The sequence below is a fragment of the Lepus europaeus genome, chromosome 3 (assembly GCF_033115175.1).
Source record: "Lepus europaeus isolate LE1 chromosome 3, mLepTim1.pri, whole genome shotgun sequence".
In the NCBI taxonomy this organism is placed as follows: domain Eukaryota; kingdom Metazoa; phylum Chordata; class Mammalia; order Lagomorpha; family Leporidae; genus Lepus; species Lepus europaeus.
Genome location: NC_084829.1, coordinates 18,329,352 through 18,352,200, shown reverse-complemented (window position 1 = coordinate 18,352,200; position 22,849 = coordinate 18,329,352). Strand labels below are relative to the sequence as shown.

Here is a 22,849-nt window from a genome sequence, read left to right as displayed (position 1 = left end):
TCCCTGCTATGACCTGGGAAAGCAGAAGACAGCCCAAGTCCTTGGGCCCCTGCACCCATGTGGGAGACCCAAAAGAAGCTCCTGGCTCCCGCCTTCAGACTGGCTCAGCTCTGGCTGTTGTGGCCACTGGGGAGTGAACCAACAGATGCAAGACCTCTCTCTGTAACTCTTTCACATAAATAAATTAAAAAAAAAATAAACACTACAGATGCTGATTCAGGAGGTCTGGGGCGGTGCCTGAGATTCTGCATTTTTTTTTTTTTCTTATTTGAGGGTCAGAGAGAGCACTACATTCTACAGGACTGGGTCAAGTCAAAGCCAGGAACTCAATCCACATCTCCCATGGGAGTGTCAGAGACGAAGCCACCTGAGCCATCACCTGCTGCCTCCCAGGGCCCACGTTAACCAGAAACGAGAGTCAGAAGCCTGGAAGGAAAATCCAGCTCAGGCCCTCTGGTGCGGGAATGGTCATCCTAACCAGTGTCTTTTTTTTTTTTTTTTAAGATTTTATTTATTTATTTATTTATTTGAGCGGTGTACAGGAAAGCCCAGGTGAGCAGGAAAGACCAGTTAGCCTGTGCACTCTACACATATTAAAGGAGAGGTCCTTTCCCACACTACCATAAAATGTTGAGCTTCTGGCATCTAGAATTTGGACATCTAGCAACTTTAAAACAAGGAGGTTGAAGATAACAAATTAATAAAATGTTTTAGCAACCCATAAGCACAAATAAGAGGTACTTCAAAATGTTCCTGGACAACCAGAATTTAAAGATAAGTTTATTTTGGTGAAAAAAAAATGTTTTAAATCCAGGGCCAGCTCCATGGCGCACTAGGCTAATCCTCCGTCTGCGGCGCCAGCATCCCATGTGGGTGCCAGGTTCTAGTCCCGGTTGCTCCTCTTTCAGTCCAACTCTCTGCTGTAGCCTGGGAAGGCAGTGGAGGATGGCCCAAGCGCTTGGGCCCCTGCACCCTCGTGAGAGACCAGGAGGAGGCACCTGTCTCCTCGTTTCAGATCAGCGTACTTCCCGCCATAGTGGTCATTTGTGGGGTGAACCATCGGATATAAGACCTTTCTCTCTGTCTCTCTCTCTCTCTCACTGTCTGTAACTCTACCTGTCAAATAAATAAATAAATCTTTTAAAAAATGTTTTAAATCCATGCAGTTTTTTCATGATATGCATTTGCCATGAACTTTTTGAAGTATTCTCATAATACTGATTGAGATGACAAAGGTAATAATTTCATTGAAAAGAAAACATATTGGGGGGCTGGCGCTGTGGCATAGCAGGTAAAGCCGTTGCCTACAGTGCTGGCATCCCATGTGGGCAATGGTTCCAGTCCCAGCTGTTCCATTTCCGATCCAGCTCTCTGCTATGGCCTGGGAAAGCAGACAAAGATGGCCTATGTCCTTGGGCCCCTGCACCTGTGTGGGAGACCTGGAAGAAGCTCCCGGCTCCTGGTTTCGGATCGGTGCAGCTCCAGCCATTGCAGCCATTTGGGGAGCAAACCAGCAGATGGAAGACCTCTCTCTCTCCCTCTCTCTTAGCCTCTCTCTCTCTCTTTCTGCCTCTCTGACACTCTGCCTTTCAAATTAAATAAATAAACCTTAAAAAAAAATAGAAGAGATTTTTAAGAAAAGATTTACTTACTTATTTGAAAGCCAGAGTTACAGAGGAAGAGAGACAGAGAAAGAGATCTTCCATCTACTGGTTTACCCCTCAAATGGCCACAACAGCTGGGGCTGAGCCAGGCCAAAGCCAGGAGCTTGGAACTGCATCCCGGTCTCCCATGGGGGTGGCGGGGGTGCAGTCACTTGGGCCATCTTCCACTGCCTTCCCAGGAGCATCAGCAGAGAGCTGGATGGGAAATGCAGCAGCTGGGACTCAAACCGGCACCCATATGGGATGCCAGCACTGCACGTGGCAGCTTAACCCCACCCCTACCCCATGCCACAATGCTGGTCCCAAGAAGAGGTTATTTTGAGACACAAGACAGTGCATCTACATATCCTGTACCTCACTTTAACGATGAAGGCAAAACACGATAGGACAGATAAAATCACAATCCTGGACTTTTAGGATGCTTATCCCAGGAAGGGGGCAGCCATGGTTTCCCATTACCATGTGAAAATGCATTCTGGCAACTGTAAGTCTTAGGGTTTGTGAGCAGAAACACTGGTGTTAAGTTACCCTCGTGACCTACAGCTCTGGCGATCTAGGTCACACAATGGATGACCCCCCACTCTGAAAGTTTGAGGTCCGAGTTATCCTCTGATTCCAGCTGCATTGCTTAAATACTGAACCCTTCTGGCAGACAATTCTGCATTATCTGGAATGGGAACAGACCTCAACCTCCAACACCATACCTCGCTGTATTTCTGGCCACTGCTTTAAGAAACTTGACTCTGAAACTGAAAACATCTACTGTTAAAAAAAATAAAAAATGAAAATAATGCAAAAACAGATCATATTTTGGTCCAAACCATGTTCACTGAGAAAATACTTTGTCATTATTGAATTCACTTAAATAGTATTGAAAAATGCAGGTTCTGGGGCTGGCACTTTGGTGCACCAGGTTAACGCCCTGGCCTGAAGCACCGGCATCCCATATGGGCACTGGTTCTAGTCCCAGCTGCTCCTCTTCCGATCCAGCTCTCTGCTATGGCCTGGGAAAGCAGTAGAAGATGGCCCAAGGACTGGAGGAAGCTCCTGGCTCCTGGCTTCGGATTGGTGCAGCTCCGGCCGTTGCGGCCAATTGGAGAGTAAACCATCGGATGGAAGACCTCTCTCTCTCTGCCTCTCCTCTCTCTGTGTGTAATTCTGACTTTCAAATAAATAAATACATCTTTTTTTAAAAAAATGCAGGTTCTAAAACACAAGTAGAACAATAAGTTATCAATTATTTCACATCCAGAAAAGCAAAACTCTCTCCTAGAGGTGTTAAATTGACAGGCTTTCATGATTATGACAATTTATTATTATTGTTGTTGTTGTTATAAATTTGCTTTAAGGAAAGTCTTATGTATTTCCTGATGTCTTGACATTCCAAATCAGAACAAGCTTTGGTCATAACAAAGAAATTCTATGATTAGTGCCAAATTATTTTGAACACATGGAAAATATTTCCTGAAAACATCTCTGAAAATTCCAGCTTTTATTGAAATATTGCTGCAGTAAACAAACAGCTCGCAGATAGCTTAATTAATTAATTTATGTAACTCCTATAAGAATTCCATCCAGCAGGTCCTTTTCTTATCGCTTCATTTTAGATGAGGAACCTGGAGCTTGGAGGGGTTAAGGAATTTGCCAAGTGTGAGGCTAAGACCAAATCCAAGCTGCCTCTCTCAGCGTGGCAACGTGCAAGGCTCTCCCTCTCCCAGAAATGGAACCTGTGGTTCTACTGTAAAGAGAGTGCCTCTGTTTGGTGGAAAATACTAAATCCAGAAAATTTTAAAGGCAAAATCATTCTTTTACGTTAATAACTTACTGAAGCTCTGTTTTTTTGTTTTTTTTGTTTTTGTTTTTGTTTTTTTTTTTTTGTTACTATTTTTAATACATAAGGATTCTGGCTGAATTATTTTCCTGATTCTGAAGGAAGTGCCTGCCTTGGCATTTTAGAGCAAAGCAGCCTGGAGTCTTTCCAGCACTTGTGTTTCTAATAATCTTGATATGCTTACGTTTTTCTTTCTCAAATGACCTGCAGCTTTCGCTATGGCTCAGTCTACAACTAAATTGAAACCTCCAGTTTTTTCTCACTTGTAGTTTAAAATAAGATAAACATAATAACCACAAGATACAATTTTACATCTGCATAACTTCAGAAGTCTTATTAATGATCTTCCTACAACACATTGAAGCATTTTTGACATCGATACACATTTCAGGAATAAATCAACAGTTAATATTCGCTTCAAGAATTCTCGTGCTTTGGGGGGGTTGTCTTAATTTATTTTTTTCTATCATTATCGAAATACTCACTCAGCTTCTCTATTCAAGCACTGGGGGAAACGCTAACATAGAACTCACAAACAAAAATGTGTAGACAAACCAACCAGCCATCCAAAGGTCTCTGCTCTCCTGTAATGAAGGGAACAGATGCTCTTAACAACGCTGACTCTCATAATTTCGGATTTATGCTCCTGGTCTGTGACATTCCTTACAAGAAACGGAAAGGGATGGCGAGGACGCCCTTAAAGAGGTTGTTAAGCTTCAGATTAGTTAAGACCAGACACGCGACGCATTCTGCAAATGACAGAAATGACCAGGCATATAGTTCTAGACTAAGTTTAAAGACAATGATTCCCCGGGTCTAAGAAATGCCATTCACGAGGTTGGCCAAAGATGCCCCACTTCCCGACTCCACCCCGCTAAGAGAACAGTCAATCCGCGTCCCGGAGAGCCTGCGCCCGGGGCTCTACCCGCGGCGGCCCTGGCCAGCGGGGTGGGGCAGGGCTCCACACCCGTACCTGGGTCGCTGGCGACGCTGACACCGGCTCGGTCGGTGCCGCGCACGGGAGCATCACTCGCCGCCGCACCTGCTCCTCCTGGCCCGCTCGCGCGCACTCACGCGCACACGCACGCCCTCGCGCCCCACCCGAGCACGGTCCCGCGCTCAGTCCCTTACCCACTGCAGGCCGGCGAGGCCACCGCCTCGACCCCACCTTGCAGGGCCGGCGCTCGCCGCTGCGCTCCGGAGCCCGGGCGGAGCAGGTGCAGCGGGGCGCAGCGCGCGCTCGGAGCGCTCGCCGGTGATTCAGCGCCTTTCCCCGTGCGGTTGCCCCGGCGACGCGCGCGCACGCGCGCACTGCTCCGCGCCCCACACCTGGGACCCGGGGACCGGCTGCCTGCGGCGCACCCTCGCGCCACCCCTCTGCCTTTACTGCTCCCGGCCAGGCGACTCCTGGAAGCTGGGCGCGCCATCTGGGCCAAGGACTGCGCCACTGGGTCCCCTCTCCCTGCCGAGCCCCTCTGGGCCTCCATTGTTTGTGCGGCTCGCGAGCCAGACCGACTCCAGGTGCCCGCTGGATCTTTGCAGTCTCGCGAATGCACTTGCACCTGCGGCCAGTGGCAACCTGAACCACACAGGAAACTTGCGTGGAAGCCTCTTGTCTGCGTTCTTACTGTCTTCCAGCAATAGGGGGGACGCAGTATTAGGGCAGAAGTAGAGTGCAGCGTGTAGGGCTGTGTCGCAGACCCGAGAAATAAGCCTCTACTAGGACACGGACCAGCTACTGCGGAGCCTCGGACCAGGGCCGTAACCCTGTTAACCTGTTGCCTCTGCTACAACTGCAGGTACTCACACAGGATGATTGTGGGAGTTAAATAATAATGCACATTGAAAGAATAATCTATCCAGGGCTGAAAGAGTGAACACCAGCTGGGATGAAATAGGGGAAAAAAAGCCGTCCTGCCCTTGACCGAAGCGCTCGGACACAGAGCCAGGGGCCAACTTAACAGGAAACCTCGTCTCTTTCGCAGCTGTGCGGGGTGTAAGCCCCTCCTGGAATCACCGCTGCTTTCTCCCCCATCACTTTGTCATTCCCACCTAGAACCTAGAACCCCAGTCGCCACCCTCTCTTCAACTCAGCATGGCCCCAGCCCGATCTCCTTTACCCTGGTATCTCCCAAAATGCCTCTGACACTAGGAACAGCTGCAGCCCTCCCCTTCCTGAGACTCTGAATCCTACAACAGAGCCTGAAGCTCCCAAGGCACTTCCTCCTCCCTCTTCTCACCTGGCACCCCAGAGGCCGCCAGTGCCTCTCAAAATGAACCAAGTCAGTCACCGGTGGTCCTGGACCTTTCTCTCTGTATGTATGGGTGTGTGTGTGTGTGTGTATGATGCTTATATCCATGCTGGCCTCACAGGAAAGCATTCTGCCTCCTTGGGACCCAGACTCCAGGCTGCTTCTCTTCAGCTCTCAGTGAACATTCGCTGAGTTCCTGCTCCACGCCAGACGCTGCAGTAGGGACTAAGGGTAGTGAAGTATCCTTAGCACAGCTTTTCTCATTTTGTCTCCTCTGGCTTAAACGCATTAGTTGGGACGTCTGCACAGCAACAATCAGTCATGATGAAGGGGGGAGAAACAGATTTATCAAGGTTAAAGTACATCCACATCATGCCAAAAATGGTGCTTAGCATTATGAAAGCATCGCCTCATTGAAATACAAGATTCTGGGACCGGCGCTGCGGCGTAGTGGGTAAAGCCACCGCCTGCAGTGCCGGCATCCCATATGGGCACCAGTGGTAGTCCCGGCTGCTCCACTTCCGATCCAGCTCTCTGCTATGGCCTGGGAAAGCATTAGAAGATGGCCCAAGTGCTTGGGCCCCTGAACTCATGTGGGAGACGCAGCAGAAGCTCCTGGCTCCGGATCTGCCCAGCTCCGGCCAATGGGGCCATTTGGGAAGTGAACCAGTGGATGAAAACATCTGCCTCTAACTCTGCCTTTCAAATGAATTAATACATCTTTTTTTTAAAAAAAATGTAAGATTCTGAGTTGGAATTTCTCTAAAAAGGGAGGAAAGGTCAGCAAGCTAAAAGAAAAACATCAGAAAAACTTAACAGTAAAAAACTCAAGATAGTGCAAATTACAGACGTTCTTTTTTCTCTGAACTCCTTGAGACCAGAAGCGTTCAATTTTTGGAATATTTGTGTATACATGTGCAGGAACAGGACCCATGTCTAAACATGAAATTAACGTTTCACATACACTGCATACTCATAGCCTAAAGGCAATTTTGTACAATCTTTTTAGTGCACCTACATTTTAAAAATATTGAGATGCAGGGAGAGGGGGAGAGCTCTCATGCACTGACTCACTCCACAAGTACCACCATGGCCAGTGTTGGGCTGGGCTGAAGCTGGAAGCCAGGAACTCAGTCCAGGTCTCCCACATGGCTGGCAGGGACACAACTACAAGAGCCATTTACCGGCTGCATCCCAGAGTCTGCGTTACCAGGAAGCTGGAGTCAGGAGTCAGAGCCAGGACTCAAGCCCAGGCACGCCACTGAGACACAGGTGTCTTAGCCAACAACTCAAACACCAGACCAAACACCCATACCTCCTCCTCCTCCATCCTGCATCTACTACGACCCAGCGCACAGGTCAGGTGTCACATGGGCCTTCAAAATTTATCAGAGTTTGGAGCAATTTGGATTTCCAAATTAAGGATGCTCAACCTGTAGTACATTAATTCTTTCATTGTTTGAGGATTATTGCCCATGAATAATCTTAAGTGGTTTGATTTTCCCATTTTCCTTACAGCTAGCTTCTTAGATCTCCGCATCGTGATAAACAGACAGGAAGATTTTCATGTGGTTGCTCTGAGATATAGAAAGGAAATGATATTCTCATGGTTTTAAACAATGTGATAATCCTTTATTTAATAGAATACACCAATCTGCATATCACTTTTACTGATCTCGGGGGTTTTCTGTAGTGGTGTGAGATACAGTTCTTCAATTTCATTCTTTTAAGTAAATAAACAATTTATGCCAGAACCACCCTTTCCTACAGAAATTACCTTGATAAGGCCTGCAACTAAAAATTACCATCAGTTGTTTTATTGTTTAATGATTAAAATTACAATAAACATAAAACTTGTCCATTGTCACTACAAAGGGAAAATTATGTACACATTCAAACTTTTTGAGGTGTTTTAATTTTGGCACGCCTGATGAAAATAAGGTTCTATCATTTCTCATCTGAATGAGTCCAGCTGAGTTTTCTTTTAATACTAAGAAAGCAGATGAATTCTTGATATTCGTGGTGCGGTAACAACATGGAAAGCTGCTTTCTTCCCCACAAAGGGGAAGTAGTGGCAGTGGAGCTAGCAAAAAATGTAATCCCATCATGGACACAAAGACAGCAGCAAACTATAAAACTCTTTATTTACAGGACATTTCTTCTGTGGGGAATTTTTTCGTTAAAGCACATTTAAAAATACTCTTTATTCACTCTGTAAAACATCTCCATTTTACAAGTAGCAAAACCCAAAAGCCTGTTTCTCTGTACACATTTATTTTTCTCTTAGGAAAAAAAAATAATGTCTTGTGGGAACATGAAACTGATTTTAATTATCAAAGTCTAACTTTGCCTCTGGGGGCAACATAATTACAAACATGAATTAGAAAGAGCTTTGGGATTTTAGATCATAAGGCCTAACATACAGTGTACAAATTAAGTACTGTCAGCTGACGGAGTTTGATATAGGATAGCTGTCAGATGCCGGTGTTGTTTACATTTCAGGGGATCTCAATTTGTGAAATATAATGAACAGATCCAGTCCCAAGGATTCAGTAACCTCTTCTTTAAGACATATTCAAAATATTAGTATTTTGGTGCCTGATTGAGGGAAAATAAATCCTACAAAGGCTGGCCCTGAGACAAGGTGGCCTTGCTTGGAATTCAGTTAGCAGCTCTAGGCGCTGTTAGAAGCTCCAACAGGCTTTGTGCCCTCTCATTTAAATGCCTCATGTTCTGAACACAGGCATGCCTCAGTAAGTAAATAGTTAAGCCTCAATTCTGAACAAACAATCCACAAGAATAAGTCACAGCTTTTTTTTCCTGTAACAATGATCCAGTATCTTAATTTCTCCATGTTAAACTTACCTGATGGAAATTAGATTTGCAAAAATCTTGAACAAAATTGCTCAGAATATTTAAAACTTGTATTTGAAAAGCCTTTCACAATATGACATCCAGGTTGCATAGAAGGCCCCAGTGATCACTAGGAAATCTACCACAGTCCAGTTTTTCCAGCCCAAGGAGGTCCAAACTTCGGGGAATAATGTGGCCCTCTTCTGCTGCTGCTCTGAAAAATATTCTATCAAAACGGAGCTTGCAAGTGGCAGATATGCCGAGATTAGAGTTCATCTGGGTATCCCATGTATACTGGCAATGCTTAGGTTTGCCCAAAAACTCCCACACATCCAGAATGTTGCTGGGTAAACCACCACATTTGGCAACCTGGAAAGAAAAAGAATATGCTTTAAGATTTACACAGTCTTTGCCTCTTAATTAAAAAAAAAAAAAATTATTTATTTGAAAGGCAGAGGTAGAGAGACAGAAAGACAGACAGAGAGATCTTCCATCTACTAGTTTATTCCCCTAGTGATCAAAACACCCGGAGATGGGCCAGGCTGAAGCCAGGAGCCCTGAACTCCTATCTGGGTTTCCCACGAGCACAGCAGGGGCCAAGTATTTGGGCCACCTTCCGCTGCCTTCCCAGCTGCATTAAAGGGAGCTGGATCGGAAGTGAAGCTGCTGAAACGCAACCACAGCTCATACCACACGCAGGAGTCACAGGCAGCAGAACCCGCTACACAACGCCAGCCCCTCCCCTTTAGTTTAAGAAGGTGTCGTGGGGGCTTTTTGTGTCTCAGCCGCCCTACTTCTGATCCAGCTCCCTGCTAATGGCTTGGGAAAAGCAGTGGAAGATGGCCCGAATGTTTGGGCTTCTGCCACCTGTGTGGAGACCTGGAAGATCTGTTAGATGCTCCTGGCTGCTGGCGCAGCCCCAGCTGTTGCGGGCATTTGAGGAGTGAACCAGCAGAGGGAAGATCTCTCTCTCTCCCTCAATGTAATTCTCTCAAATAAATAAAAATAAATCTTAAAAACACCTAAGTAAATTAAAAATATAAAGGTGTCTTGGCTATTACAACATCTAAGTATGGCATTTCAATCAGAATATCAGAAATTATTAATGTGCAAATACAAAATAATTAGATATACAGTAAAAATATTTTGGTATAATATATCAGTACAGCTGGAGAGACTGGAATTTGTCTCTTGTCTTCTGCCATGAATAGGGTCCTACCTTTGAGCAGCAGACAAAACTCAGAAGGCTAAATGCCTACTGGGCACAGTTATTCCTGTTAGTAGTTCTTCAAACTCAAAAAGTAAAAACAAGGTAAAATTGCTACTCACATTAGTCTGAAATTTAGGAGACAGCATTTATATGAGCCAATGACATCACATGCCTTCATAGTTTCATTTGAAATTTTCTAACACTATGCATTCATACTTCAAGATTTAAAATGTTTTGTGTTTGGTACAATATACACCACGTTTCTCATTTTGCCCATTTTTCAGGATAAGGTTCTGGGGCATTAAGTATATCCACGCTCTTGTAAAACATCCCCACTGTCCACCTCTGGAACTCCCTCCTCTTCTCTGAGAGTCTGTTAACGGCCAGTTCACTCTCCCTTGTGCTCCCAGTCCCTGGCGACCACAGTCCTACTTTCTGTCTCTGTGACTTTGACTTCATATCAGAGAAACTATGTTTTGTTTGCTTTTTGATTGGTCTCATTCACTTATCATAATGTCTTTAAGAGTCATTCATGTTGTAGCGTGTCTCAAAAATTCCTTCCTTTTTAAGATGAATAACATTCCGCTGTATGTTTACACCACATTTGGTTTACTCTTCCTTCTGTCAATGACACTTGTGTTGTTTCCACCCTTTGGCTACTTGGAATAACTCTGATTGAACAAGTACCTATTTGAGTCCTGGTGTCACTTTATTGGGGTATATACCCAGAGGTGGAATTGCTAGATCATTTGGTAACTCTGTTTAGTTTCTAAAGGCCTGAAAAATCCTGACATGTCTCAAATGAACTAACAGAGTGCTTCAGATCTGAGCATGGTGATGGCAGGAAAAAGGCTGTAAAAGCCATAAAAAAAGGGGGGAAACTTCACAAGAAAATTAGAAACAACTATAATGGTTCTAATCTTGCAACTAGGGTGCTACAAATAAACTCAACCTTTTCTAAACTCTTCTACTCATTCCTTCTCTATATTCCTCTTTCTAATCCAACATATATGCACATACTATTCTGTGCTATTTCACACGCAGATCTGTTTTCCCCAGTAATGTAAGAGCCTCTCCCACCCCTAAGCACCCAGCACAGGCTAAATATTTGCTGACTGCACCTGGAAGGTCACTTGCACATTTTAAAAGCTTGGACAAAGAAATCCTGAACTACTTTCCATAGCAATAATTTGTCCATGAACATTAAAATGACTTTGTCACTCACTTCTTGATCCCTTAAATTTGTATCTCCTGCAAATATAACTGTAGCTGATTCTGGAGCCTCTTGGATTTTCTCTAGGACCATTTTTAACTGATTCATTCGTTCCGTGGCGTGGCCTCTGGTGCTCTCCAAATGGGACGTCATAAGGTAAAGTTCATTCCCAGACACACTCGCCTGCAACAGGATAAATGATTACCATCACTGCAACAGCCTGCTGACTACCAAGGCTCAATACTGCTAGCAAAATCAATAGACTTCTTGATCCACTGGTTTATATTTACTAGACTGAACTATAATCAGCACTGTGCCCATCCAGAGAAGCATAGGGTGCCAGTCCTGCCCCCAAGGACTGCTTAACACGCACCACCCTCCTTAGACTCCAGCCCTCCGCCGTCAGCCCTCCGTGTCCCGGGGCCATCTGTAGCTCCCTCCTCTGGACTCCCACAGCATACTGGACAAACTCAATTAAAACCCAATTATTTCCCTCCTACAAAGCCATGAGTCATCAAACTGTGAGTTAAGTGAACAATTAAGAACCATTCACAGGCCGGCGCCATGGCTCACTAGGCTAATCCTCCGCCTGTGGCGCCAGCACTCTGGGTTCTAGTCCTGGTTGGGGTGCCGGGTACTAGTCCCAGTTGCTCTTCTTCCAGTCCAGCTCTCTGCAGTGGCCTGGGAGGACAGTGGAGGATGGTCCAGGTGCCTGGGTCCCTGCACCCACATGGGAGACCAGGAGGAAGCATCTGGCTCCTGTCTTTGGATCGGCACAGTGCTGGCCATGGCAGCCATTAGGGGAGTGAACCAACGGAAGGAAGACCTTCCTCTCTGTCTCTCTCTCACTGTCTATAACTCTGTCTCTCTCACTGTCTAACTCTGCCTGTCAAAAAAAAAAGAACCATTCACTACTTGCCATTAACATACTCACACTGGAAGCCAGCGTTGTGGCATATGGGGTAAAGCTGATGCCTACTGACACTATTACCACATATGGGCACCGGTTCATGTCCCAGCTGCTCCACTTCCTATCCAGCTCCCTGCTGGGAAGGAAGCGGAGGATGGCCCAAGTGCTTGGCCTCTGCCACCACACGGGAGACCCAGAAGAAGCTCCTGGCTCCTGATTTTGGCCTACCCAAGCCCTGGCCATTGTGGCCATCTGGCAAGTGAAAAAGCAGATAGAAGATCTTGATCCCTGTCTCTCCCTCTCTCTTTGTAGCTCTGATTTTCAAATAAATGAATCAATTTTTTTTTTTTTTAAAGATACACTATAGGATGTCACTATATTAACCACCTGCAGAACCTAGTCCAATTTTCTCACGCTGGGCTTTGCAGCTCTTCTGTACTCTGGATGCGGCCTACTTCTCATCCTCATTCCCGTCACGCCACCCTCTTCAGCTCCACATGCCCTGAACAGGATGCCCCTCATTTTCCCCATTCACACCTCCTGTGATTTGCAGAAGCTGCCCATGGTGGGCTCTCCACCTGGGTTCTTCCTAATGTCTTTCTTATATACTTGTCAAGGCCCAATCCAAACACCACTAAGCAATCTGGCTAAAAGTCCTCTCTCCTCTCTAAGTTTCCAGAGAACATCACTTATTCCTCTCCTATGGCTCCTATGGATCGCCTATATCCTACTCACTATATATACAATCTCTCCCTAAGTAATCTAATATTGCATAAGAGTCAGATCTATTTGATTCAATTTTACAAGTCTCAGAGAGTACAACACAGTATCATTTAAAGAATAGAGTAAAAACATTAGGAAGCAAGTGGAGTACTAGAACACACTCAAGGTATTCGTAGGAAAATATCTAATACATTCAGAATTCCAGCAGCCAGCACTGTGGCTCAGCTGGTCCTACCAGTATCCCATATCAGAATGCTCCCTGCTAATGTGCCTGGGAAAGCAGAAGATGGCCCAAGAACTTGGGTCCCTGTCACTCACATGGGAAATCCAAATGGAGTTCCTGGCTACTGGCTTCAGCCTGGCCCAGATTTGGCTATTGCAGCCATCTAGGGGAGTGAACAAGTGGATGTAAGACCTCTCTCTCTCTCTCCCTCTTTGTCACTCTATCTTTCAAAGATAGATAGATAGATAGATAGATAGATAAATACATAAATCTCTTAAAAAAAAAAAAAAAAAAAGAATTCTAGGGGCCAGTGCTGTGGCACAGAAGGTTAAGCCTCCGCCTGCAGTGCTGGCATCCCCTATGGGCCCGGGTTCAAATCCCGGCTGCTTCACTTCCAATCCAGCTCCCTGCTTACGTGCCTGGGAAAGCAATGGAAGATGGCCCAAGTGCTTGGGCCCCTACAACCACATGGGAGACACAGAATAAGCTCCTGGCGGGGCTTTGGCCTAGCTCAGCTATGGCTGTTGTGGCCATCTGGCGTGTGATTCAGTAGATGGAAGATCTCTCTTTTCCTTTCTCTGTATCTCTGCCTTTCAAATAAAGAAACAAATCTAAAAAAAAAAAAAAAAAAAAAAAAAACCCTCCATTTTTACAAGTGTGTCCATATTAAAAATGTATGTAAAAAGTTAACTTATAAAGTTCTTTAAAACTATTTAAAACAATCTGTATGTAAAGAACAAATTTTTATCTAAAGGTAATGGTTTTCAGAAAATACCACCATAGAACTATAAACAAAGTCTTCTTTTTTAAAAAAAAAAAAGTCAGTTTTAAAAAATTACTTACATGCACACACAATAGATTCCTCATCATTTTGGTGTTTGGAAAAGGAATAATCTCTTGGCTTTTTAATTTCACTCTGGACTTCTTCAACATTATAGCTGTGAAATATCCTTCTTCATGACCTTCAAATGTTTGTGGAAAAGAATTTAGGCTGAGAAGGCCAAGGTATTTTCAGCTTATTACAAGTTCCCCTCCTGAAGATTTTATAACAACAGATATGTTATTTCAAAATAGTCTAAGAAAGCAAACTAAGTCTACTTGTGTACCTGCCCCCTCTGAATATTTAACTGGAAATAGGGAAGAAATATAAAAATGTGGGGTACTGTGGCACAGCAGGTTAAGCTGCCACTTGGGATGTCCTGTATTCCATCATGGAGTGCTAGATTGAGTCCTGGCTCCTCTGCTTCCAACCCAGCTTCTTGCTAATGCACCTGGAACGCAGCAGATGGCTCAAGAACTTGGACTCCTGTCACCCATGTGGGAGACCCAGTGGAGTTCCAGGGTCTGGCTGTGGCCTGGCCCAGCCCCAGCTATGCAGACATTTAGGGTGTCAAACAGTGGATGCAAAATCTCTCTCTCCCCCTTTTTCCGTTACTCTGCCTTTCAAACAAATAATTAAATAAAAAAAGCATGTAAGTGCCAAAAATACTGGCCAACATCAAGTAAGAAATTTCTGCAAAATACCCAGCTGATGAGCCTTGAACTGAGACAAAGTGGCATGAGTTTAGAGAACAGGAGTGGAAGGTAGTGAATGAAAGCCGCCAGCAGTTTTCCAGGAGTCGCAGATGGAGAAGTGGTAACTGCTTTTTCAGAACAGGGAGACCACCTGAATGACTGTGGTAGAGAACCACGGACAGGAGGGGGATGTTAACACAAATGTACCACAAAAGGTACAGTGCCAAGCTAGGAACAAGAGCGCCAGTTCTGGGCTGGCGCAGTGTAGCAGGTTAAGCTGCCACTTGCAGCACTGGCATCCCATAGGGGCACCAGTCTGAGATCTGGCTGCTCCACTCCTGATCCAGCTCCCTGCTGATGCACCTGAAGACAGCCCAAGTGCTTGGCCCCTGCACCCACGTGGGAGACCTGGAAGAAGCTCCGGATTCCTGGCTCCGGATTCCCAGTCCTGCCCATTAATGGCCATTTGGGGAGTAAACCAGCAGACGGACAACAATCTCTGTTAACTCTGCCTTTCAAATTACAAAAAAAAAAGTTGTTTTTTTTTTTTTTATAAAAGGGTCCGTTCGAGGACTGGATATGGGATTAAACATCTCCCAGGTGTCTTCTCCAACTCCTTACATCCAGGTGATCACACCTGAATGAGACAAGCGGTTTACAGAGAAACAACTGTGGCTGCTCCAGACACTCACCAGCCTCTGCAAGGAGTGCTGGGAATGGACTGAAAGCAGGGATGACGTAAAAGTGTGTCTCCTCGAGCCTCAGACCCTACTGAGGGCTGCCTGCAGCAGGGAGGCAAAACAAGCATGCCACCTAACATCCAGAACCCAAAAAGCTAAAGGGCTCTGGTAGAGAAACCGCACGGCCTGGGATGAAGGGCGTCCATACGCCGACACACTGACAGTGAGGGAAGCGGCAGTCTACTCCACAATCAATCATCCCTCACCCACCCCTAGTGCGGTGCACTACCTGGCCTTGCTGGGGGACACTAAGCTCTCGTTGGCTTTTTAATACCTGGTGTTTACATGTGAGCCAAGAGTCAACAAGTCCAACATGGCAGGACATAACCAACACAGACAAAAAGAAGAAATTAAAGCAATGCAGATAAAAAATTAACACCTAAAACAAATTAACCAACAACTAACAAAATAATGTCCTATGTGATAAGGTACTGCCTCCATAAACAAGAAAATGCCATAAAAAAAACCTGACATTAAATGAACAGGAGGCCTGGGAAATTAAAATAATATTTAAAAACCAAGACAGTTGCCAAGAAAGTGGGACAGAGACATGAAAAATTAATGAGACGTGAAAATGAAAGGGTCTTTTAACAGAGGGATTCCCAAAAGGGGATGAGAAAAGGAATTATAAAGGAGGGAGAAAAGGAAAGAGAAAAGAAAGAAGTGAGAAAAGGAAAAAAGAAAGAATGAAAGGAGGGCAATAGAGGGGAGAAAGAAAGACAACTAGGAGAGAAGAGGAAGGAAGGTGAGAAAAAGAATTTTCCAGATCTGAGACTCCCTGATCAGCACAGTAGATGAGAAACAGAGTCAGCACGCAGCCTGCTGGCTAAGATGCCTGTACCCCCCATTAGAACGCCTGGGCTCCATTCCCAGTCCTGGCTCCTGACTCCAGCTTCCTGCTGAAGCAAACTCTGGGAGGCAGTGGCGACGGCTGAAGTAAGTAGGTTCCTGCCACCTGGGTAAGACACCGGGATTGTGTTCCCTGCTCCTGGCTTCAGGCCCAGCCCAGCCCTGGCTTTTGCAGATACTTGGAGAGTATACCAGAGGATGAGTGGTCTCTCTGTCCATCTGTCTCTCTCTCTCTGCCAATCAATAAGAGGGAAAAAAAGAAAGAAAAGAACAAAATAATGCTAGAGTTAAGAAAAAGAAACCCTCCTGGGGCCGGAGCTGTGGCTTAGCGGGTAAAGCCGCTGCCTGCAGTGCCAACATCTCATATGGGCGCCGGTTTGAGACCCGGCTGCTCCACTTCTGATCCAGCTCTCTGCTATGGCCTGGGAAAGCAGCAGAAGATGGCCCAAGGCCTTGGGCCCCTGCACCTGCATGGGAGACCTAGAAGAAACTCCTGGCTTCGGATCAGCACAGCTCCAGCTGTCTTGACCATCTGGGGAGTGAACCAGCAGATGGAAGACCTCTCTCTCTCTCTGTCTCTGTCTCTCTCTCTGCCTCTCTTTCTTTCTATGTAACTGTGACTTTCAAGTAAAATAAATAAATCTTAAAAAAAAAAAGAAAGAAAAACCCTCAAAGCATCAGAGATTTGGGCAAAAACAGGAATGAGCGGCACAGACATCCTTATCAATAACACAAGCTAAAAGACACTGAAGCAATGCCTTAAAAATGACTTCCTACCTAGAAAGCTATGTTCAGCCAAATTATCAACCAACTACAAATATGCTAGGATCCAAAAACTTTACTACCCATTCACTGCTTCTAGAAAGCAATCAGAGAATAAGCTGTAATAACATGAGGCAGAAGGAAAGCGTGGGATTCAGAAAACGAGAACCCTAAAAGGAGAAGCAAAAGAATGCAGAAGAGCAGTCCTACAAAGAGAAGCCACATACACAGGCTGAGAGGGAATTCTCTACCTTAGCAATTTTGGATTAAAGAGGAAATCAGAGCTAAAAAAAAAAATCACATACTATGTAAAAGTAAAAGTCAAAGAAAACATAAAAACCATGAGATGTGGCCAAAGTGGCACTTTAAACGCACTTTAGCAAAAACAAAATAAATGGAAAATTAAAAACTAAGTTATTCAGTGTAAAAAGGTTAAAACAAATTCATAGACTTTTTGAAAAAGCATAATCACAATGCAATTATCACATTAAAAAATTTTAAAACAAATTCAATCAAAAAGTGTCTCAAATGTTAGTAATTGCTCAGAAAAATATCTATTTTAATCACTTTTATCACACTCATTAACATTAAATTGTATAAAATGTGGAGCCAGCGCTGTGGCGTAGCAGGTAAAGCTGCCGCCTGCAGTGCAGACACCGGTTTGAGACCCATAAGGGCACCAGTTTGAGTCCTGGCTGCTCCACTTCCAATCCAGCTATCTGCTATGGCCTGGAAAAGCAGAAGATGGCCCAAGACCTTGGGCCCCTGCACTCATGTGGGAGACTCAGAAGAAGCTCCTGGTTCCGGATCAGCCTAGCTCCAGCCGTTGTGGCCACTTGGGGAGTGAACCAGTGGGTGGAAGACCTCTCTCTCTCTCTTTCTGCCTCTGTAACTCTGCCTTTCAAATAAATCTTTAAAAATAAATAAATTGTATAAAATGTTCTCCTATAATTCTTTTAGTATCCTGTGCCTTGCTTAGTATTCTCAAACGTATTCATTTGGTTTTTCTTCTTTTTGTGCCAACAGACTGACTCTACTTATCTCTTTCACTGATCTGTTTTTCAAAGGAAAAGAAGTAGCAAGAAAATTGTTACCTGTAATAATCTCATAACTACTTGCTCGTTTCTTTATGTAGCTACAATATGGAGGAATAACTTCCTGTAGAAACACCACATCAGGGCTGTACCTATTTGAAAACATCAGTGTATAGTAAATACCAGGTATACCATTTCACTTTCAGCTACCAAGAGGAAGGAAATTCCATGACATACAAGAAAAACAAAATCTCTAAGGTATCTGATAGTCAATGTTTACACTAACCTTGTACGACCATAAACTGAGAATCTTCTATACAATTTAACACAAAACATTGTAATAAAAACAATGGCAACAACTGACAATAGAAGGCACTGAGAGCCTGCTACTACACTCTAGCCGAAGCTTTCACAGTTATCTATCACAATCCTCTGGAAAGTTCTTATCCACATCGAAGAAAACTGAGCTCCAGAGAACTTAAGTGAAGCTGCAAAGCCAGTCTGGGGCAGGAACAGACTTTCTGGGCGACTTTGCATGGCAGTACTCATAACACATAGTTGACTACATACATAATCCCAGGTGGCTTCTAATAAACATGAGCGCTCCCTCTCCACCCCAACCCCATCTCGTTCTCAGAGGCAGTCACTGAGATTCTTCTCCGCGCAGACTCTGAACCGAGCTCCTGCGGTAAAGCCTGCGGTGCTGGGCTATCACTCATGGATACACAAGAGACACTACAACATCAGAAAACTACTAGCCAGAAGGGACAATACTCACAAAGCTATGTAGGAACACACTCCTCGGGCCCTCTCCTGCAGGTGGTTCAGATCCAACCCATCGATATTCCAGGTGATGCACGAGAACATGCTGCCATCTTCCTGCTGAGTATTTTCACTTGGGCTGGTTTTAGAACTAATGGAATCACTTGTTTCTTCACTGGTGAGGTCAACACTGGCAAGATCAGAATAGAACAAAACTTGGAAAATAATTTGTAAGTGGATTACTATGGCCCTCATCTTATAGGTAAGTTGTTTTTTTTTTTGTTTTTTTTTTTTTTTAATGTTGCCTCTTCCCCATTCCTTTTTTTTTTTTTTAAGATTTATTTATTTTATTTGGAAAGTGGAATTAGAGAGAAAGAGAAAGGTCTTTTATCTGCTGGTTCACTCCCCAAATGGCCACAACAGCCAGAACTGAGCTGTTTCAAAGCCAGGAGGCTGGAGATTCTTCCAGGACAGGGGCCCAAGCAGTTGGGCCATCTTTTACTGCTTTCCCAGGCCATAGCAGAGCTGGATCGGAAGTGGAGCAGCCAGGACTTGAACAGTCACCCACATGGGATACCGGCGCTGCGGGCAGCAAGCTTACCTGCTATGCCACTGCGCCAGCCCCTATAAGTTTAACAAGAATCTGAAGATAATCTGCCTGAAGAACAACAAAAGCCACAACTGAGGAAAAACTGATTCTAACCACGTAGCCCAAAGGCTTGCGCATTTACACTTTAGTCAACTCAACACCCTTCAGTGTGTCTCTAAAATAATCTTATAAACCATGATCCTGGGGCCAGCGCTGTGGCATAGCGAGTAAAGCCACCAACTAGTGCTGGCATCCATATGGGTGCCAGTTCATGTCCCAGCTGCTCCATTTCCAATCCAGCTCTCTGCTATGGCTTGGGAAAGCAGCAGAGGATAGCCCAGGTCCTTGGGTCCCTGCACCTGTGTGGGAGACCTGAAAGAAGCTCCTGGCTACTGGCTTAGGATTGACCCAGTTCCGGCTGTTGCAGCCTACTGGGGATGTGAACCGGTGGATGGAAGCTCTCTCTCTGCCTGCCTCTGCCTTTCTGTAACTCTGCCTTTCAAATAAATAAATAAATCTTTTTTAAAAAAATGACCCCAAATTACACTAAGAAATGTAGGATTTATAAGTGTATTTGCATTTGTTTTAGATTTGAAATCATGTCTCATGGTAGGAAACAATTACATATTCCTCGCTGTCCCCTCTTTGGTTGGTGCAGTCTAAGATTCTAAGATTCCTCCCCCCTTCAAAGTGAGTCCGAGTGACTGACCAACCAACTATACCAGAAAGGATATTTTGGGACATCTGAGGCTTGGTCATACAAAGCCTTGGCCTTCCATTCAGGCCTCTAGAACATGCGCTCTGGGAACTTCAGTTGCCTTGTAAGAACGCTGACTACACTGAGATGCCAGGCTGGAGGGCCACACGTGTGGCGCTCAGTCAGTCCTGCCTGACCTGCCATCTGCCATCCCACCAAGGCCCCAGACGTCTGAGTGAAGGCACAAAACACCACTACAAGGTGACTGCCAAGCCAATGTAGAAGCTATTCACAAACTCAATAATTGGGATTTTTGTATTTGTAATTTTAATAAACTTATTGCCAATATTTTAACTATATTTTGAAGTAATTACAGATTTTCAGAACTGCAAACAGTAGAAAGAATTCTTATACACTATTCACCCAGATTCACCAAATGCAAATATTTTATTTAACATTTACTTGCTTTGCTCTGAAACATTTGCTCACTTTTGGTATGTACTTCCTAAAAACAAGGACATGTTTACATTTACATACCTGAGTGATTATCAAACCAATTATCATTGATACAATACTATCTCAAGACCTATTCCAAGGGCTGGCATTATGGCATAGTGGGTTAAGCCACCTACAACACAGCCTCCCAAATGGGCACCGGTTCTAATCCCAGCAGCTGCACTTCCGATCCAATGAAAGGATGAGCCTGGGAGAACAATGGAGGACGGCCCAAGTGCTTGGGCCCCTGCACTTAGAGGGGAGACCTGGATGAAGCTCCTGGTTTAGGCATGGCCCAGCCACAACTACTGCAGACATTTGGGGAGTGAACCACCAGATCGAAGACTGACCTACCTCTGTCTCTCTGTGTAACTCTTTCAAATAAGCCAATCTTTAAAAAAAAGACCTGCTGTACTTCTGCTAACAGTGGCCTAGTCCCAGATCACATGCTGCGTGTGGACGGCACGTTGGCTTCAGTATCCTTCAGTACGTAACAGCTGATCAGGACATCTTTGTTTCTCATGACCTGGACATTTTTGAGGAGTAAAGGCTATGTATTTAACAGAACATCCTTCAAAAATATCAAACAACCTTTAGGTTTGTCTGATCTTTTCTTGCGATTCACATTCCGGAAGCCAGGGCAGCTCGAGAGGTCAAAGGGAGAAGGTAGTCTCCACTGCGAACAGGTAGCTGCACAGGCTGCCCACATAGCTGGGAGAACTTCAGTACACACTCAGTGGATATTCACTGAGAACTTACTGCATGTGTCAAATATTGTGTTAGACTTTGCAACTGGGAAGTCAGCGACCTACAAGACTGTCTCTACCAAACGGGCAGTCTGCAAGATACAAAATGTGGAACAGTTACAGCATGCACCACGTCACCGGGCAAGGCCACGGACAACACTCGGGAGCACCGACTAGGGGAGCCTCACCTAGACTTGGCACATCAGAAGCTTCGCTGAAAGACAAGTCACGTCTAAACTGAAGCCTGCATCATTATTAGCAAAGAAGGAAGAAAAACGGCTCCACACAGGTAATCAAAACGTTTATAAAGACAGGCCGAAAAGGGGAGATGGCAGGACATGAACTTGGACAGCCAGGTAGTGGTCAAACTGCAGAGGGACTCACAGGGCCTCTGGACTTCAACAGCAGAAATGGAGACACTGGGATGGGTGCTCTGGAGTTAATAGGGGAGGGTGTGTTTTGCATTTATGTATGTATGTATGTATGTATTTATTTGAAGGGCAGAGTTAGAGAGAAGGAGAGGGAGAGACAGAGAGAGGTCTTCTATCCGATATTTAACCCCCCAAACACCCACAACAGCTGGGGCTGGGCCAGTCGGGATGCAGGAGCTTCTTCCTGGTCTCCCACGTGGGTGCAGGGGCTTTTTTGGGCCGTCCTCTGCTGCTTTCCCAGGCGCATTAGCAGGGAGCTGGGTCGGAAGTGGCGCAGCTGGGACTCAAACTCGGACCCATGTGGGATGCAGGCATTGCAGGCTGCAGCTTAACCGGTTAAGCCACAGCGTCCGGGTCCTACGCGGGTGCATTCTTAAATGCTGGCCAGTGAGAGCAAGTAGGTAGACAAAGTAGGGAGCAAGGGCCCTGTCAAGTTGCCATTCTTCCGCAGAGGATTTTTGCCTCGTTCATCCGTTTCCAAGTGTAATCAAAATAACGGCACCTTCCCTTCCTTTTTCATGTTTTAACTAACAAAAACCAACTACGAATACTGCGAGCTACCTCTGACGAGTCTTACCAACAGTAACGTCTACCTAAGAATCCCCGGGGCCCACGGAAGTGAGACGGCTGGAATGGCAGCCCCCAGACCCAGCCACGGAGGAAACCTGCAAACCATCGACGGACGCTGGGCTCCCCATCAGGAAACGTCCACCTGCCCGACACCCTGGACCCCCCCACCTGGGGCCACCGCCGGAACAAAGCCCGAACGCCGCCTGATGGTCAGCTGGCTGGCGCACCAAGGCCCCGATCATCTGTCCGGCAACGAAACCTCTGGCTCACGCCTCTCCCAGGCTTCCAAGTCAAACTGCAGCCCGCAGGTGTTTCCCTCTGCACCTCAGCAAGGAGGCTCACGGCCCCGGGCGGCCCCTCCCCCGCCCTCCGCCCCGCGCCCCTCACCAGGTCCCGGGCTCCGAGGGGCGGCTTTCCAAGACGCTCTCCTCCACCGGCCGCTCGAAGTAGGAGTCCAGCGCCCTCTGAAAAGCAAAGGCACAGAGTGGGCCGCGCGCTCCGCGAAGCGGGCAAGGGCGGAGGAAGGCAGAGAGGGCGTACTTCCATCTCCCAGTCGTTCTCGGCCAGGTAGCACTGCGCCACGGCGGCGTCGCAGCTCGCCACGGCGGCGAACTCGTCGCACTGCAGCCGCCGCCTCTTCGCCTCGGGACTGCCCTCCTCCAGCTCCATCAGCCCGCCGCCGCCTCGCCAAGCCCTCACTGCGCACCCGCTACCGCCTCCCCGTTCCGCGCAGGCGCGCGCTGCCCCGGCGCGGCCGCGTCAACCGCCCGGCTGGGAAAC

The 22,849-nt window shown here is 46.0% G+C and overlaps 1 protein-coding gene across 2 annotated transcripts; it reads right to left on the bottom strand.

Moving 5' to 3' along the window:
* Positions 1-7,375: 7,375 nt before the first annotated feature.
* On the bottom strand, positions 7,376-22,776 carry TDP2 (tyrosyl-DNA phosphodiesterase 2). Of its 2 annotated transcripts, XM_062185243.1 has the most exons (7): positions 22,610-22,776; positions 22,457-22,533; positions 18,558-18,731; positions 17,840-17,931; positions 13,723-13,841; positions 11,036-11,206; positions 7,376-8,969 (listed from the first exon to the last, which is right to left on the bottom strand). In XM_062185243.1, exons 1-7 carry the CDS (start codon positions 22,736-22,738, stop codon positions 8,688-8,690), a joined length of 1,044 nt encoding a protein of 347 aa, XP_062041227.1. In that variant the 5' UTR covers positions 22,739-22,776; the 3' UTR covers positions 7,376-8,687. The 2 variants fall into 2 exon arrangements, with proteins under 2 accessions (XP_062041227.1, XP_062041232.1); XM_062185248.1 differs by lacking the exon at positions 11,036-11,206.
* Positions 22,777-22,849: the final 73 nt, after the last annotated feature.